The following is a 14,787-nucleotide window of genomic DNA, read 5'->3' on the forward strand; positions in this document are numbered from 1 at the left end:
TCGAGGGCTGGTTTCGGACTGCGGGCCGTAGTTTGGAGACCCCTGTTCTAGGGGACTGATGACCTCTGAAGTTAAGTCCCATAGTGCTCAGAGCCATTTGAACTATTTTTGAACAGCCATGTTGAAAACAGTACAATCGTGGCAACTGTACTGATCTCCTAGGTGCAGCTTAGCAATCCGTCCGGGTAGCGTCCACTCTGACCTCGCTGTGCAACAATTGCCGTCGGTGCACCCATTCCGTGGGCTAGGGATCCGATCGCGGGAGGTGCCCGCCTCGTCTACGGCCGTCACCGCAGCGCCCGTCGGCGCCCGCCGAGGGCGACAGTCGGGCCGGGAGCGAAGCCAATGGGCGGGCGGCAGCGGCGGCGTCGGCGGCGGCGGTGGGGGCGCCGGCAGCGGCGGCCGGCCAGCAGTCTCCGCGGAGCGCGCCAGTCCCTCCGCCGCGCCGGTCCCGCGCACAGCGCAGCTCCCACCGATCGGCCGTACGCTGTCTTAAGTCCGCGCCGCCGAACGCGACACGCCGACGACCGCGCAACGCAGTCGCGTCTCGAACTTCCGCACAGCCGACGCCCGAACCGCGACTGTTCGGAACTGCCACCGTCACTGACCGCGTAGTGCCGAAAGTTGTGCCAAAATCACAGCACTTTGCCAATTAATTTTGGTCCGTGAACTAATCCTTGGGGGCCGCATTTTATTTTCTCGGTTTCTCATATCGCGACCAAACTCGATTTTAGGTTAAGTTTTGCTGTGTGACGAATCTTCGTTACCGCACTATACCCAATTTTTGAGCTATTGTGACTACAAATTACCCCCAACATCTTGTAAACAAAGTAGCCAGCACTTGCGGGAAGACTGTACTGCTCCACGCACAAGAGCTGCTCCCTCCCCGCTCGTGAGTGACAGTAAGCAAAATGCGGGGCAACATGTTGTGGTGTCTCCTCTTCCTGGTGGGGGCGGTTACCGGCCGTCTGTCTCCGCTCGACGAGTTCATGAAAACCCGCTTCGCGACGACGGCGGCGCCAGAAGCGCACCGCTCCACTACCGAAGAGCCCCCGGCACACAACTACTGGGACAAACAGGACAGCTCCTACGAAGACGATTACTACAACGTCGGGGACGAGGATACAGTAGCCAGCCCCCGGTCCCAGGAAGCCGCCGACTCGTCGGAAGAATCGGACGATTACGATGAGGATAAATATAATGAAGACAAGTACCACGAAGAGGATAGCGATGAGGAGGAAGATGAGGAGGAGGAAGAGGGGAAAGGGTACGGGCCGCAGCAGCTGGGGTCCCGGCGGCGACACGGCGGTCACGGCCAACGGGGCCACGCCTCCCACCATGACCCGATGGACGACTACCTGGTCGAGGACGTCCGCGCCGGAGGAGACGCCGGCGACGACTTTGACGACGACGACGACGAGGAGGACGGCGACGTATCGTCCGAGAGCGACGAGTCGCTGCAGGAGGAAGATGCAGCAAAAGATGCTGACGAGAAACATCTGGAAGACGACAGCAGGGAGCACGTCCAGAACGACGACAACTCAGCAAGGGTGAGTACTGTGCGATAAGCCGTGTACGTCACTAGTATGCACCTATATTTGCCACTCATTCGGCATGAAACGATGTCTTTCACTTATCTTTTTATGTTGTTTCGAGTTGCTAGGAATATTTTAAAAGCGATTTCGTGCGTGTGCGCGCACAACTAACGAATGTAATATTCGTTATGCACAGACGCGTATGGCCTTAACTTATTGAGGAATCGTCCTTCTTTCTTTTCCATTCTATTCAAGCTAGGGCGGGGTTCACGTTTCACGTTTTTTTTTTTTTTAATTTGGCAAATCTTATTTATTAGCTTTGTGGCCGGATGCCCTTCATGACGATCACCTAAAAGAGGGCGGCCTGTGAATCTTGTAAATTTTCTTCCACTTGTTATGGCTTTGGAATTGTTAGTGTATCGAATTCAATAGGCGGAATTTTAGGACCAGGTCAGTATTTCCCTAAACGAGCATGGAAACAACTTTTGCACCAGCCAACAGTTGCTAATCCGCCGCGTCGATCCGATGTGACTACGGTTTACCACCCTGTCTCACAAATAAGTGCGCTGCGCCTTACGCTAAACGAGTAGGTCATACAATCGTCTTCAGTGGCCTCAAATACATACGAAGTCTCACGTAAGGCAGCATATTTAATTTTCACATTCTGCCATTCTATGTAAATCAAAAGTGCTGTATCTAAAGAGAATGTATAGTATTTCAGGCCAATGAAGATGCTTCAATAAAGTGTGGCGAAACGTGCCTGGTAAAAAAAAAAAAAAAAAAAAAAAAAAAAAAAAAAAAAAAAAAAAAATTGCATTCAGAATGAGATTTTCACTCTGCAGCGGAGTGTGCGCTGATATGAAACTTCCTGGCAAAGGTCCCGAGTTCGAGTCTCGGTCGGGCGCACAGTTTTAATCTGCCAGGAAGTTTCAAAATGCATTCAGTTGGACATCGACAATCTGCTAGCTTTTGTTGACTGTTAACAATTCTATGTAAATGGTCTCAGACGATAGGGTCAATCACATAACGAAAGAAATACAACTGCTAGTTTATGAATGGAGTGGCTGCTGATTACCATATTCGTTCATATTAAAACATCCTCACGTCTGTGTAAATGCCATTACAGGTAAAACGCTTGCTATTATCACAGTAGTATGCAGGTTGACAATCACCGTTTAGTTTTCTAGATAGCTGTCCGTAAGAAGACTGTATTATTAAAATGATTTTTGAGTATTGTGACAATTATGTCTTCTCGAGAGTAGTATAATGACTGCATCAGATCGTTAATAAACATTGAATCAACAAAGCAGGTAAGCCATCATCCAAAAATGTATTTATTGAAGATGTGTCGGACTGTCTTCAGGAAAGAGTCGGACTTTAATATGTCACATCTCCACTGTTGTTATTTTTATCAAGAAAGATGCGGAGATACTATATGCATAATCTCTGTTACAGGCTCAGTAAAGGAACATATTGGCATTCCACAACAACCTTCACCTAATTGCTACAACAGTAATTGTATAGGAGAGAAGAAAATAGACTCACAGTTATTTCAAACATTTATTGAAAAATTGTTGTGTAACTAAGAATAGTAGCAAGATGGACATATCCTAAGTTTCTTGTAACCATGAGACGTTCACTTCTCATAACAAAGACTTTGCCCTCTACATATCTAGCCCTCGAGAAAATTGCGGCACAGTTCTACAGATTTGCTCACTGTTAATGAAGAAGCAGCTGTACTACTTGTCTACGCGATTTTCATCCAAGACAGCTTCGCGACAACGTATACGTGCGAACTTACTCGAAGATCTGAGAAATGTAGCTAGCGAAAACAATTGAGACGTAGGCACATATGGCGTTTAAAGTGGGCATCGCTCCAGTTGTTTGCGTTGATTTACACGTTATCTTAACGATCCATTGTACGCCGCACGTATCCTTCACAGTCGCATATCCAGCTGACGACTGTGGATGGAAAACAGCTGAAATTTTGACAATGAATTACGTCTGGCGGTCACGAGAACAGCTAAATGTATGTCAGTGTTCCTTCATCTTCCAAAGGGTGTGGTAGTTGTCACTAACGCTCTTTACAGTTCCTGGCCTAATATTGCTATTGCACCATTGTCCTTAACTTCGGTTTATCCTTCATTAGAATGATACAGCCCCAGTCCCGATACTGTCAAATTGAACTGAATGCTGTTCCTTCGTGCTTCAAATAAGTCTTAAAGAAAAACAGTTTCATAGACGTTCATGTCGTCGTATTAGATCGAAAAGTTTCTGTAGTGGTAGTTTTGTTTATCTCGTTGTTTTCTACGCAGTGGCGTACGCTGCTTTCCCTGTTCCAACGAAAATGAAAGTTGGCGCGTCCCTCCTTCCAGCGCAATCGGCCTCTGTGGCCTCTGCCTAGCGTTACAGCCTCGCATAGCAAAGGTCGCAGACTCGAATAGTGTTTCGGGCACAGGTATGAGGTTTACCTCCGCAGCGTAAAAACTAGAATCTAAGTTAACTACAAATTTCCTGGAAGTAGTAGCAATGAAATTTGCAAGTGAGGGAGGAAGGAAAATCAAGAGTTTCACGTCTCCTCGATGATGAGGTCATTAGAAACGGACCACAAGCACGGATTGGACAAGGATTGGGAAGGAAACCGGCCGTGCCATATCAAAAAGGAAACACTCCGGTGTTCGCTTTAAGCGGCTTAGAGAAATCGTAGAAGATAAAATCTGGGTGGCTGGATGGGGATCTGAACCGACGACCTTCCGAATACGTGTCTCTCATCTCGCTCGGTGTTCACTAGTGAGGAAATTGGTTGTGGTAGTGCACAGCGTACGAAAAAAATGGATAATGTTTCAGTACTGACGTTTATGAAGAAAGACTGAGGTTACCAATGCCAATTTTATAATCCTTCATTCAATTTGCGGTTAGTACCTCACCCATTCGTTTCACTGATTATGTATCAACATAAACGCGTAATTATTGCAAACTAACTCCGGTTTCCCTCATTAAAACATAATCTATCTTTTTCCAGACTACGATGCAACTGTCATCTTGCGTACCTAAATTTATAACTCTTCACTAATTGTTTTGTATGCGTGACCTGTTTATTGCAGTATACAGTGAACTGATACACTACTTTGGTCTCAGGCCCGAAACGAATTGTGCCACATTAATAACAATAACTGTGTGTTGCCCAGCGGCCTGGTGAAAGTCTTTCAGTTGTGTGCCACTTCGGCGACTTGTTCTAACCTAAGCAAGTAACGTCGCTGAAGATAGGATAGTTGCAGTTTAACGTGGTATCTGCATCGCGTGTCGTTCCCGACGAATCTTCACATCGTAGAAAGGTGAGGACTGAGTTAAAAGCAGGTTGATAGGACCGTTGTCAGACCGCGATTCGATCCCGCAACCTTCTCGTTTCCCGCACGCTCTTTACCACTAGACCACCAGGGACACCTTCTGAAATATTGAATACAGAATAAACGAGGAAATGCGTAAATTCCCTTGCGTGCAGTGATAGATTAAAAAAATATTTAAATGTTTTACAAACAGCTATAGGATGTTGTATCAAGCAGACATCTGTCTGCGGTGATAGTATATCGTGCGAAAGAAAGGAATCAGACAAGGAAATGAACAGCTTCAATTGTCATAGCGTTTGTAACATCAACGTAGAGATAAGTTTTTGCAGGGGTGATTATCCGCCGGCCGGGTTGGCCGAGCGGTTGTAGGCACTTCAGTCCGGAACCTCGTTACTGCTACGGTCGCGGGTTGGAATCCTGCCTCGGGCATGGGTGTGTGTGATATCCTTAGGTTAGTTAGGTTGAAGTAGTTCTAAGTTCTAGGGGGCTGTTGACCTCAGATGTTGAGTCCGAAAGTGCTCAGAGCCATTTCAACCATTTAAATTTGGTGATTATCCAACAGACGAGGTGATTAAGGCGGTGAGAAGACAGTGGAGTGGTATTCGGGAAGACAGCGATTTAAACCCCAACCCGGCCAACTAGTTTTAGGTTCCAGGAGACGAGGTACTGGCAGAATTAAAGCTGTGAGGACGGGTCGTGAATCGTGGTCGGGTAGAAAGTGAAAGACAGGGGTCCCGAGTTCGAGTCTCGGTCCGGCTCACAGTTATAGTCTGCCAGGGAATTTCATAGTTTTAGGTTTTCTGTGATTTCCTTAAATAGCTTAAACTGAGTGCAGGGTTGGTTCCTTTGAACAGGACACCGATGATTACCTTCTCGAATCCGACCTTGTGCTCCGTCCCTAACGACATCGACGTGGGCAGGTTCCTACAATAACTATACGATATGGATCTTAATTGAAGACAGTGTTTTTAAGTTCATATGTGTCTGTCCCTATTCACAGCCAAGCGCTGGGGAGTGAACTTAGTTGTGAGTAGGATAGGAGCAGACTTAGTGCAGTATCTTTGAACTCTGCAAGTTTACGGTGTCCGCTTTCATCCACAACTGAGAGCTGACAGTCTTCAATATAAAGACGTAGGTCGGAAGACGTCATAAGGAACTCTGAACGCTGTGTCCACTGTCCACTAGGTTCTTAACGCTCAAGAGACTTTCCGGTCAGGTATTTTCCCAGACAGGGGAAATATTCTAGATTTCCTGCCGCAAAGCAACATTACCGGAGAATCATTAGCGGAAGAAAGGACCAGACCAACGAGAACGCCGACGTTCGAAGTCAAAAAATCAGTCATTATGTATCTCAGTGGTGACTGGTTGAAAAGACTCGGTGTTTAAACGATTTTTGGACTTGCTTGGAGTTGTCGACGTCGAGGTGCAGGCCTCGAATGTAGGAGGTGAGTCGGGGTCTTCAGTGGCGAAAGTGACATGTTTCATTTTTCTGATGTCTTCAGTGATATGCAGTAACAGGTAGTGTGAAAAGCTTTAAAAATTCCTTTTACGCGAGTTTTGGAACATAACGCGCCCAAAAATGATTAATAGAGGGAAGCCTTGTACACTGCTTGCCACTGAAACTGCAACACCAGGTACGATAGTAAACAACGGAAGTTTACCTATTGTTTTTGCACAATGTAGGAGGTATAACTCGTGATTAAATTTGTGTATGTTTTTGAGGAATACAGGTTGCGAAACTGGCCGCCTCTGGCTGCAACACTGCTTTTCAGAGTCGAGTCGAGCTGAGCTTGCATGACGGGTACGGCTACTTCATTCCATGCTGTCTCAACTCTGATCCTAAGTTCACGGATCGAAGTGACTGGTAGGTTGCGGAAATCTCTCGATAACACATGTCCAGATATTTCCGGCAGTAACACGTCCGAAATGTAAAGGCTGCTGTCCAGTAACCCACTACGCAAACCAGACGTGATCGTATTGTATACCGAATTAGCACCTTACACACCGCGACAAGCATCACTGTCGACGCACCACTCTTCTGCAACGTCAAGGAACGACATTGATAACCTTGCTGACAGTCCGTGCTGCTCCAAACGTCGACACGCCGTCCCTGTGAGTACTTGGCTTCCAGTAATCCAGCCCATTTCCTGACTCAAGGTCCATGACTTGCCTGTGCAGTGCTGCAAGGCTGACAGCAGAATATACAGCTATCTGTACTTTCGGGCGCTAGTCGCATGGAGTTGCTGAGATTTTGTATGGCGTTCAGTTCGACGCTCCTCAATCCATCGATTCTTGATTTGCGTGGCAGTCAGATGATCCTATCAACGCTGAAAGACAAACTGCCCTCTCAGTAGGCGACGAACCTGCTGCTGTCCAATTACAAGACCTCTCACACGGGGTGTAATGCGATCTTTTAACAACCACCATTCATACACGTTTCGTGAATAAGAAAGCCGCTGCATAATTATTCCTTACATAGAAAATATGGATGGCGTTATTCCTAGCTACTTTGATTGGTTGCTCTGAATAGCTAATCTTTCGAATATTCAAGCATACAGTCCACTTCATGTCAGTTTGACGTTTGATGCGTTCCGCTTTCATGAAGTTGCAATTTCAGTGGCCATCAGGGTACATTTACGTGACAAAAGTCATGGGGTACATTCTAATATCGTGTTGGATCTCCTTTTGCCCGGTGTAGCACTCCGTCTTCAGGCCACAAGTGGCCCATCGGGACTATCCGACCGCCGTGTCATCTGCAGCTGAGAATGCGTATACGAGGGGCGTGTGGTCAGCACACCGCTCTCCCGGCCGTTATGATGGTTTTCTTTGACCGGAGCCGCTACTATTCGGTCGAGTAGCTCCTCAATTGGCATCACGAGTTTTGCCCGGTGTAAGGCACCAACAATTCGTTGGAAGCCCCCTGCAGAAATATTGAGCCATGCTGCTGCGTCTATAGCCGTTCATAATTGGTATGGGACCCGTGTGGGGCGGTCTGGGTAGCCAAATCATTCGCGCGATTTGTCATGAATGTTATTCAAACCAATCACGAACGACTTCGGCCTGGTGACATGGCACATTGTCATCTAAATAAATTCCATCGTTGTCTGGGAACATGGCGTCCATGAGTGGCTGAAAATGGTCTCCAAGTAGGCGAACATAACCATTTCCAGTCAGTGATCGGTTCAGTTGCTCCAGAGGATCCACTCCATTCCAAGTAAACACAACTCACACCATTATGAAGCAACAACCAGGTTGCATGTGCCTTGGAGACAACATGGTCCATGTTCCGTTGACTTCCTTTGGGTTCCTGGCCATGTTGGTATCCCGGATAATGAGCTCGCTGATCGTTTGGCTGGGGGAGCAGTCACTTGCCCCCGTTTTCTGTAACCCCTCCTGCAGCGGATTTACGGCTTCACATCAAATCCCACTTCGCACAATCATGGGCCAACTCTTGGGAGGCTACTTCCCTGTCTAATAAACTTTGTACGATTAAGGTGACACCAGGCCCTTGGCGTTCTTTCTTTCGCCTCTCCCGAAAGGACTCGACCACACTGTGTCGTCTCCGCATTGCCAATACCAGGCTGACCCATGGTTTTCTTTTGCGTGATGAGCCACCCCCACTTTGTGGTTGTGGAGCATTCCAGTCAGTAGCCCACATTTTGGTTGAATGCCCCCTTCTTTTGGCTCTGCATGCTAAGTACAGACTCCCCCGCACTTTACCTTTGATGTTGGCTGATGATTCCCGGATGGTCGACCTGGTTCTCGGTTTCCTCCTGGGAAGTGGTTTTTATTCTCAGTTTTAAGGTTTTTAATCTCTCTCTGGTGTTGGGGCAGGGCGGTGAGTGTTGGGGTATCTCCCACTGTAAGCCGTGTTTGGAGATTCCCGACTACCCTCCCTGGCCGAGATCCTCTTTTCTTCCCCTTTTACTCTGTTTTTATCATTTTTTAGGTTTGTTTAGTCTCCTTTTCCCATACGCACTTCTACATTCTAACTGTTGCACCTTCTAAGTCGCAGGTGGTCTTGCCTCCGCTGCTCCAGAGGTGGGATATTTCCTGCCTTTAGCATAGCGGTGGGCTCGCTCTCTTGCTGACTTACCTCATCTTGTTTTTATCATTGACAACATGACTGCCCTTTTACATTTTTTCGCCTTTTTCCTTTTATGGTTCTGACTTTTCTGAGATGTCACACTATCGGAATGGACCACATTTGAAACAAGGGACTGTTGACCTTGCTGTTTGGTCCCTTCAAACCCAACCAACCAACCAACCAACCGACAACATGGTCCATGGCTTCATGGGATACGCGACAGATATTGCCAACTGACATCGGGACTCATCTGACCAGTCCGTGGTCTTCCAGTCGTCTAGGGTCCAAACGATACAGTCACGAGCCCAGAGAGGCGCAGCAGGTGACAGCAAAGGCACTTGTTTGGGCTGTCTGCTGCCATACCCAGTTAAGGCCAGATTTCGCCCCAATGTCCTAACGGACACGTTCGTCGTACGTCGTACATTGATTTCTGCAGTTACTTCACGTAATGTTGCTTGTCTGTTAGCACTGACAACTCTACGCAAACGCCGCTGCTCTCGGTCGTTAAGTCAAAGCTGTCGGCCATTGCGTTGTTCATGATGAGACGTAATGTTTGAAATCTGGTACTCTCGGCTCTCTCTTGACGCTGCGGATCTCGGAATGATGTATTCTCTAACGATTTACGAAATGGAATGTCCTATGCGTCCAGCTCCAACTACCATTCCACGTTCAAAGGCTGTTAATTCCATCGTGTGGCCGTGATCATGTCCGAAACCTTTTCACATGTATCACCTGAGTACAAATGACAGCTCCGCGAAGGCACTGCCCTTTATACCTCGTGTACGCTGTACTACCGCCATCTGTATATGCGGATATCGCTATCCCATGACTTTGTCACTGCAGTTGAAACTTCTCTATTTAAATGAGTGTGTCTGTACTTAAATTGCAGAATTACTGAGAAGATGAAACGTCTACGTTATTTGATTCCGAAACAGCTGAGTAAAACTGAACGTACTGAGCCCACTTTCTCTTTACTTTTTCTTATTATGTCAACACTGACCCACAATATTCTAGCGCAACGCAATCTGACTGCCAAGAAAATTACAACCTGAGTTCAAATAATTAATTCAAAAGAGTGGCCCTGACTAAAAGGAAATCTTAACAATAACCTATACATTTCATTAAACACTTATCTCACAGAAATCTTCATTACTCGAACTACTGCAATACAGCGAGCGTCCTTACTGCCAGCTAAATAAAAGATTCTAACTACTAAAGCCAATAACTACTAATAGGCATGTGGTTAGCAAACGAAAGATTTTGTTGCAAACCAAATAATGTATTTTTTACCTTAATGATGTGACATCCAGTTCAAACACGAATATAAATCGTTATTGACATCTAGTAGCAGCAGGCAGTCATGAATAATATTCAGTCTCCAAGTCGAACATGTACAGATTGTTAGCCTACGCTAACACTTGAGACCTCTATCCTCCATCAATGCTAACTTCTCACATCTAACATCCATCACTGCTGTCTGTTCACCTCCAACTGCCCAACAATACTTCCATCACTGCTGGCAACTAACTTCTAACTGCCCAACACTACTGGCGATTAACTTCCAACAACGAGTCTGACCAGCCACAGAGTGTCTAACAAAGAAAGCGCAGTCAGAGATCCAAAAATGGTTCAAATGGCTCTGAGCACTATGGGACTTAACATCTGAGGTCGTCAGTCCCCTAGACTTAGAACTACTTAAAACTAACTAACCTTAGGACAGCACACACATCCATGCCAGAGGCAGGATTCGAACCTGCGACCGTAACAGCAGCGCAGTTCCGGACTGAAGCGGTTAGAACCGCTAGGCCACAACAGCCGGCTCAGAGATCCAATGCAAAGCGCTACACAGCGCTGCCAACATAGAAGCAGTCCACTTACAAAGTGTATATGTGTGTCTAAGTACGTCGCTGGGTAAAGCAAGGAACGTTTCATCCAGTGTGACACATATAGAAGGCTGGTTGTTGTACTTTCTACATCTTGCTCTGAAACAGAGTACAATAGCCGCCCAGAAACTAATGCACAACACTTTTTTTTTTCTCAGACAACAACAATGGTATTAATACGAAACTCTAGGCGCTTCAGTCTGGAACCGCGCGACCGCTACGGTCGCAGGTTCGAATCCTGCCTCGGGCGTGGATGTGTGTGATGTCCTTAGGTTAGTTAGGTTTAAGTAGTTCTAAGTTCTAGGGGACTGATGACGTTAAGTGCCATAGTGCTCAGAGCCATTTGAACCAGCCTATGCGAAACTCCAGGAACGCATTATCTGAAACTTTTGTTTCCTTCGAGAGGTAGTGTAACTGCAGCAATGTATCAAAATCACGTATGCAAGTGATGTACCTTACAAATAACGTGTCATCTAATTTCTAACTGCGGAGAAAGAAAATGTTGAGAACATTCACAAACGTCTGTGCGTAGTACAAGAAGCATCTGCAATTGACAGAAGTACGCTGGGCAAGAAAGGAGAGGACATTACGAGAAGTGGTTCGGCGGAACGCCAAGATTTGCAGCGTTCGGGGAGGCCATCCACTTGTCACACCTGACGCGACGCAGCTTGCCGATGTGCTCATTCATGATGCCAAGAGGCAGCACCGTTACTTCTGAAGCATATGTGAACACATTTACCAAACTCAAGAAGCGCTTCCCGTAAATTCAGCGCCATAACAACCCAGGTGATGGTTTGATTCAACACGATAACGCTCGGTGTCACACAAGTTTGAAGAATTCGGAACATATCACTAAACAGCATTGGACAGTGTTACCTCACCCAACCTACTGCCCTGACCTAGCTCCCTCAGACTTTTTCTTGTTTGGGTCATTAAAGGATGCCATTCGTGGAAGACATAATGAGGATGACTTAGAGGTGACTCGCACAGTGAAGCGATGTCCTCGTGAACAGAACAAGGAGTGCTACCGACAGGGCGTACAACGTCCTTGTGTCTCGCTGGAGGAAGGCTAAAGAACGGAAAAATAGGGAGTGCAGAAGGAACATCATTCTTTCTTGTTTATACGTTTATACGTTTCATTATGTTCAGTGTCCGCCCCCGGTAGCTGAGGGGTCAGCGCGACAGAATGTCAGTGCTAAAGGCCCGGGTTCGATTTCCGGCTGGGTCGGAGATTTTCTTCGCTCAGGGACTGGGTGTTGTGTCGTCCTAATCATCATCATGTCATCCCCATCGACACGAAAGTCGCCGAAGTGGCGTTGTATCTGAAGACTTGCACCCGGCGAACGGTCTACCCGACGGGAGGGTCTAGTCACAAGACATTTACATTTACATTGTGTTCAGTAAATAATTGTTGAAGAAAAAAATGTAGTGCATTACATTCTGAACTACCCTCGTACAATTTATCCTTTAGTTCGATGTCATTATTTTTCGGCTGTGAAGCTTGTTTATTTATTTATTCATTTATCTATTATTTATTTATCGTATGACGCCAGGAGAGATACTAGACAACTATTTACACAAATATATACGTTTCTAAGCAGATAAAAATGTACAATCTCAAGTTCGTAACGGGTTCACATCTCTAAGTTTAGGCCTGTAATCCAGCCACAGGCTTCTGCAGACAAACTGTGAAGGTCTTCCATTGTCCATTTGAATGCTCTGAGAGAACATTCAAATGTTATGCGATGTACTGTTTACTACTCTTCACTGCAGTCACATACATTGGTGTAGAAATGCTTCACATCTACCCCAGTCAGTTCTGATGGATTCAGTATGCACCAGTGTCGTCGGGGTAGACGAAAACGTGATGGTCGCTCCCAGGGAGTTTTGATTAGTTGGCGATGCTTCATGGGACATTCCTCCTGCCATTGGTTGTTCAATAGTTCTTACAAGTTGAAGTTACTCTCCTGTAGACTGATTGTTGTTAGCCACAATGGTTTTCTAGACACAATCGCTGGGGTTCTGGTGATGAAATTTCTGAATAAATTTTATTCTTGTCTACACATTCAGCAATGAGTGCGATCTTCTTGTGGTTGCTGGTGGAATATTACTAACTACCAGCAGTCAGTGTGATTTTGTGGGACGAATACAACCTGTGGTGAGGCGCATTGCTTTGATTGAACTGTATGTCATTTGTTTGAACGTGAACACTGTTTCGTCAGATGAAACTGCAGCATTCTGCTACTGAGTGTCAAATAATTGGAGTTGGTCACGTGAGGACTGTTGCAACGGCATCCCAGGCAATTCCTATTAACTTCCGAGCTTTGCTTTTAGTTGCCACATCCCGGAGATGCATCTTGTACATAAAACACCTGTCTAGGTCACACCTTGGTATTTTGAAGTGCTGCAATATTGGGGAGTTTGATCTCTAAATGTGATGTTAGGTTTGTAGTTTGTTTGTTTATTCTGTACGTGGAAAACTGTTACAACGGTCTTTTGAGACTTCAGCTATTACCCACTCTGTTATCCTGCACGTGTTCCCAGATTGGTGCTAAGCGAGCAATAACTTCTTAGGACCTTCAAGTGCGTAAGACTGGACCTTCTATCAAGAGCGAAGTAATAACTGCTGTCACAAAAAAAAAATGACACCGTCTATTTCGGCAATTACGTGCCAGAACAAGTCACAGCACACAAGAACCCGAATATATTTCTCAAAGGCGAACTTCCATAGTAACGGACTGTGGCATAACTAGGTGGTTGTCCAATAGACACTCGAAACAAAATTGTAGACGAACTGATACGAGAAATATCTTTAGGGTCCAGTACCGGCGTTTCGGACCGTCGTCACTAGTAATCTTTCTGCTCTTAGTGGGTTGAAAACATGAGTAATGTTTACGAAACAGGAGCGGCAACCAGTCACCCGCAGCCAACTGCTTAATTAGGTGCTAGCTGACACATGACGTCCCCAGAAATAATGACGCTTATTATCTCATGCTGATAGGTACGCACTGCCCCTTCAAGAGGCGAAAGATTTCTTTCAGAGGGAATTTTTCTTTTGGGAGATTGCTGACACTATTCCAGTCTGGCTGTTTGCTCAACAGAGTAAGAGAGTAACTTGTGTCTCAGCGTTCCACAAGTAATAAGTAGTCTTGCCACTAGTGCTAGTTCAAATGGAATTCAAAAGCGGAAACCCCTTTTAATGACCCCCGCCTTCCATTTTGTTTTAAGAATATTAAGCTGTGTATACCAGCAAACGCCCGAAGAATAACGCCGGATAGTCGAATCATCGAGTTTGTTAAAAGCGAGGAATATGAGGCGGCCTATTCACACAGAAGTTTCTACTTTCATTTTAATGATTACGAAAGCCTTCATAATTTTATTAGTTAATTAGTTGTGTAACTTTTGGCAGTCACGAGCAAGACAAGAGCATACGTTTCCGTTTTCAAGCTAGTACTAAGCGAAGTTCAGGTGTCTTCAATAAATCACAAGTGTGAACTGTAAGAGTATGGCGATACCATTGCCATACTCATGACTGGCTACCCAAATATTAATGTTCTGCAGCCACTGAAAATGGCGCTGATGTGGTGAAACATATTTGGGCACAAACATTCGCAACCCGGTTCTATGGTGACAACATATTGAAACGGTACAGTAGTTTCCGCTCTATAAGCAGCAGGTTTCGCTGCTCGCTCGCACCGGGAAATAGAAACAGAGGCGGCTCCGCAGCCAATTTTATTACACGACGCGGCCGGCCGCGGGTGCAACAGAACCCATGTGGACGGGTGGAAAGAAATGTCAGGCTTCATAATACGTATTGATATGTGTCGTGTATTATGCATTTCTTGTACGTGAATGTGAATCTGCACATGAACTTTCCTAACCCTCCTCACACCTTTCCGTACAGCGTGGCCAAATCTTTGTTGGGAAGTAGTTCT

At 46.0% G+C, this 14,787-nt stretch overlaps 1 protein-coding gene across 1 annotated transcript in view; it reads left to right on the forward strand.

Annotated features, from left to right (window-relative positions):
* Window positions 1-447: 447 nt before the first annotated feature.
* The window catches only part of LOC126416207 (uncharacterized), a 1,274,366-nt gene continuing 1,260,026 nt past the window's right edge, over window positions 448-14,787 (forward strand). The window contains exon 1 of the mRNA XM_050083799.1: window positions 448-1,550. Coding sequence (XP_049939756.1) covers window positions 912-1,550 — 639 coding nt within the window. The 5' untranslated portion in view covers window positions 448-911. The remainder of the gene's footprint in view (window positions 1,551-14,787) is intronic.

The sequence above is a fragment of the Schistocerca serialis genome, chromosome 8 (genome assembly GCF_023864345.2).
Source record: "Schistocerca serialis cubense isolate TAMUIC-IGC-003099 chromosome 8, iqSchSeri2.2, whole genome shotgun sequence".
NCBI lineage: Eukaryota > Metazoa > Arthropoda > Insecta > Orthoptera > Acrididae > Schistocerca > Schistocerca serialis.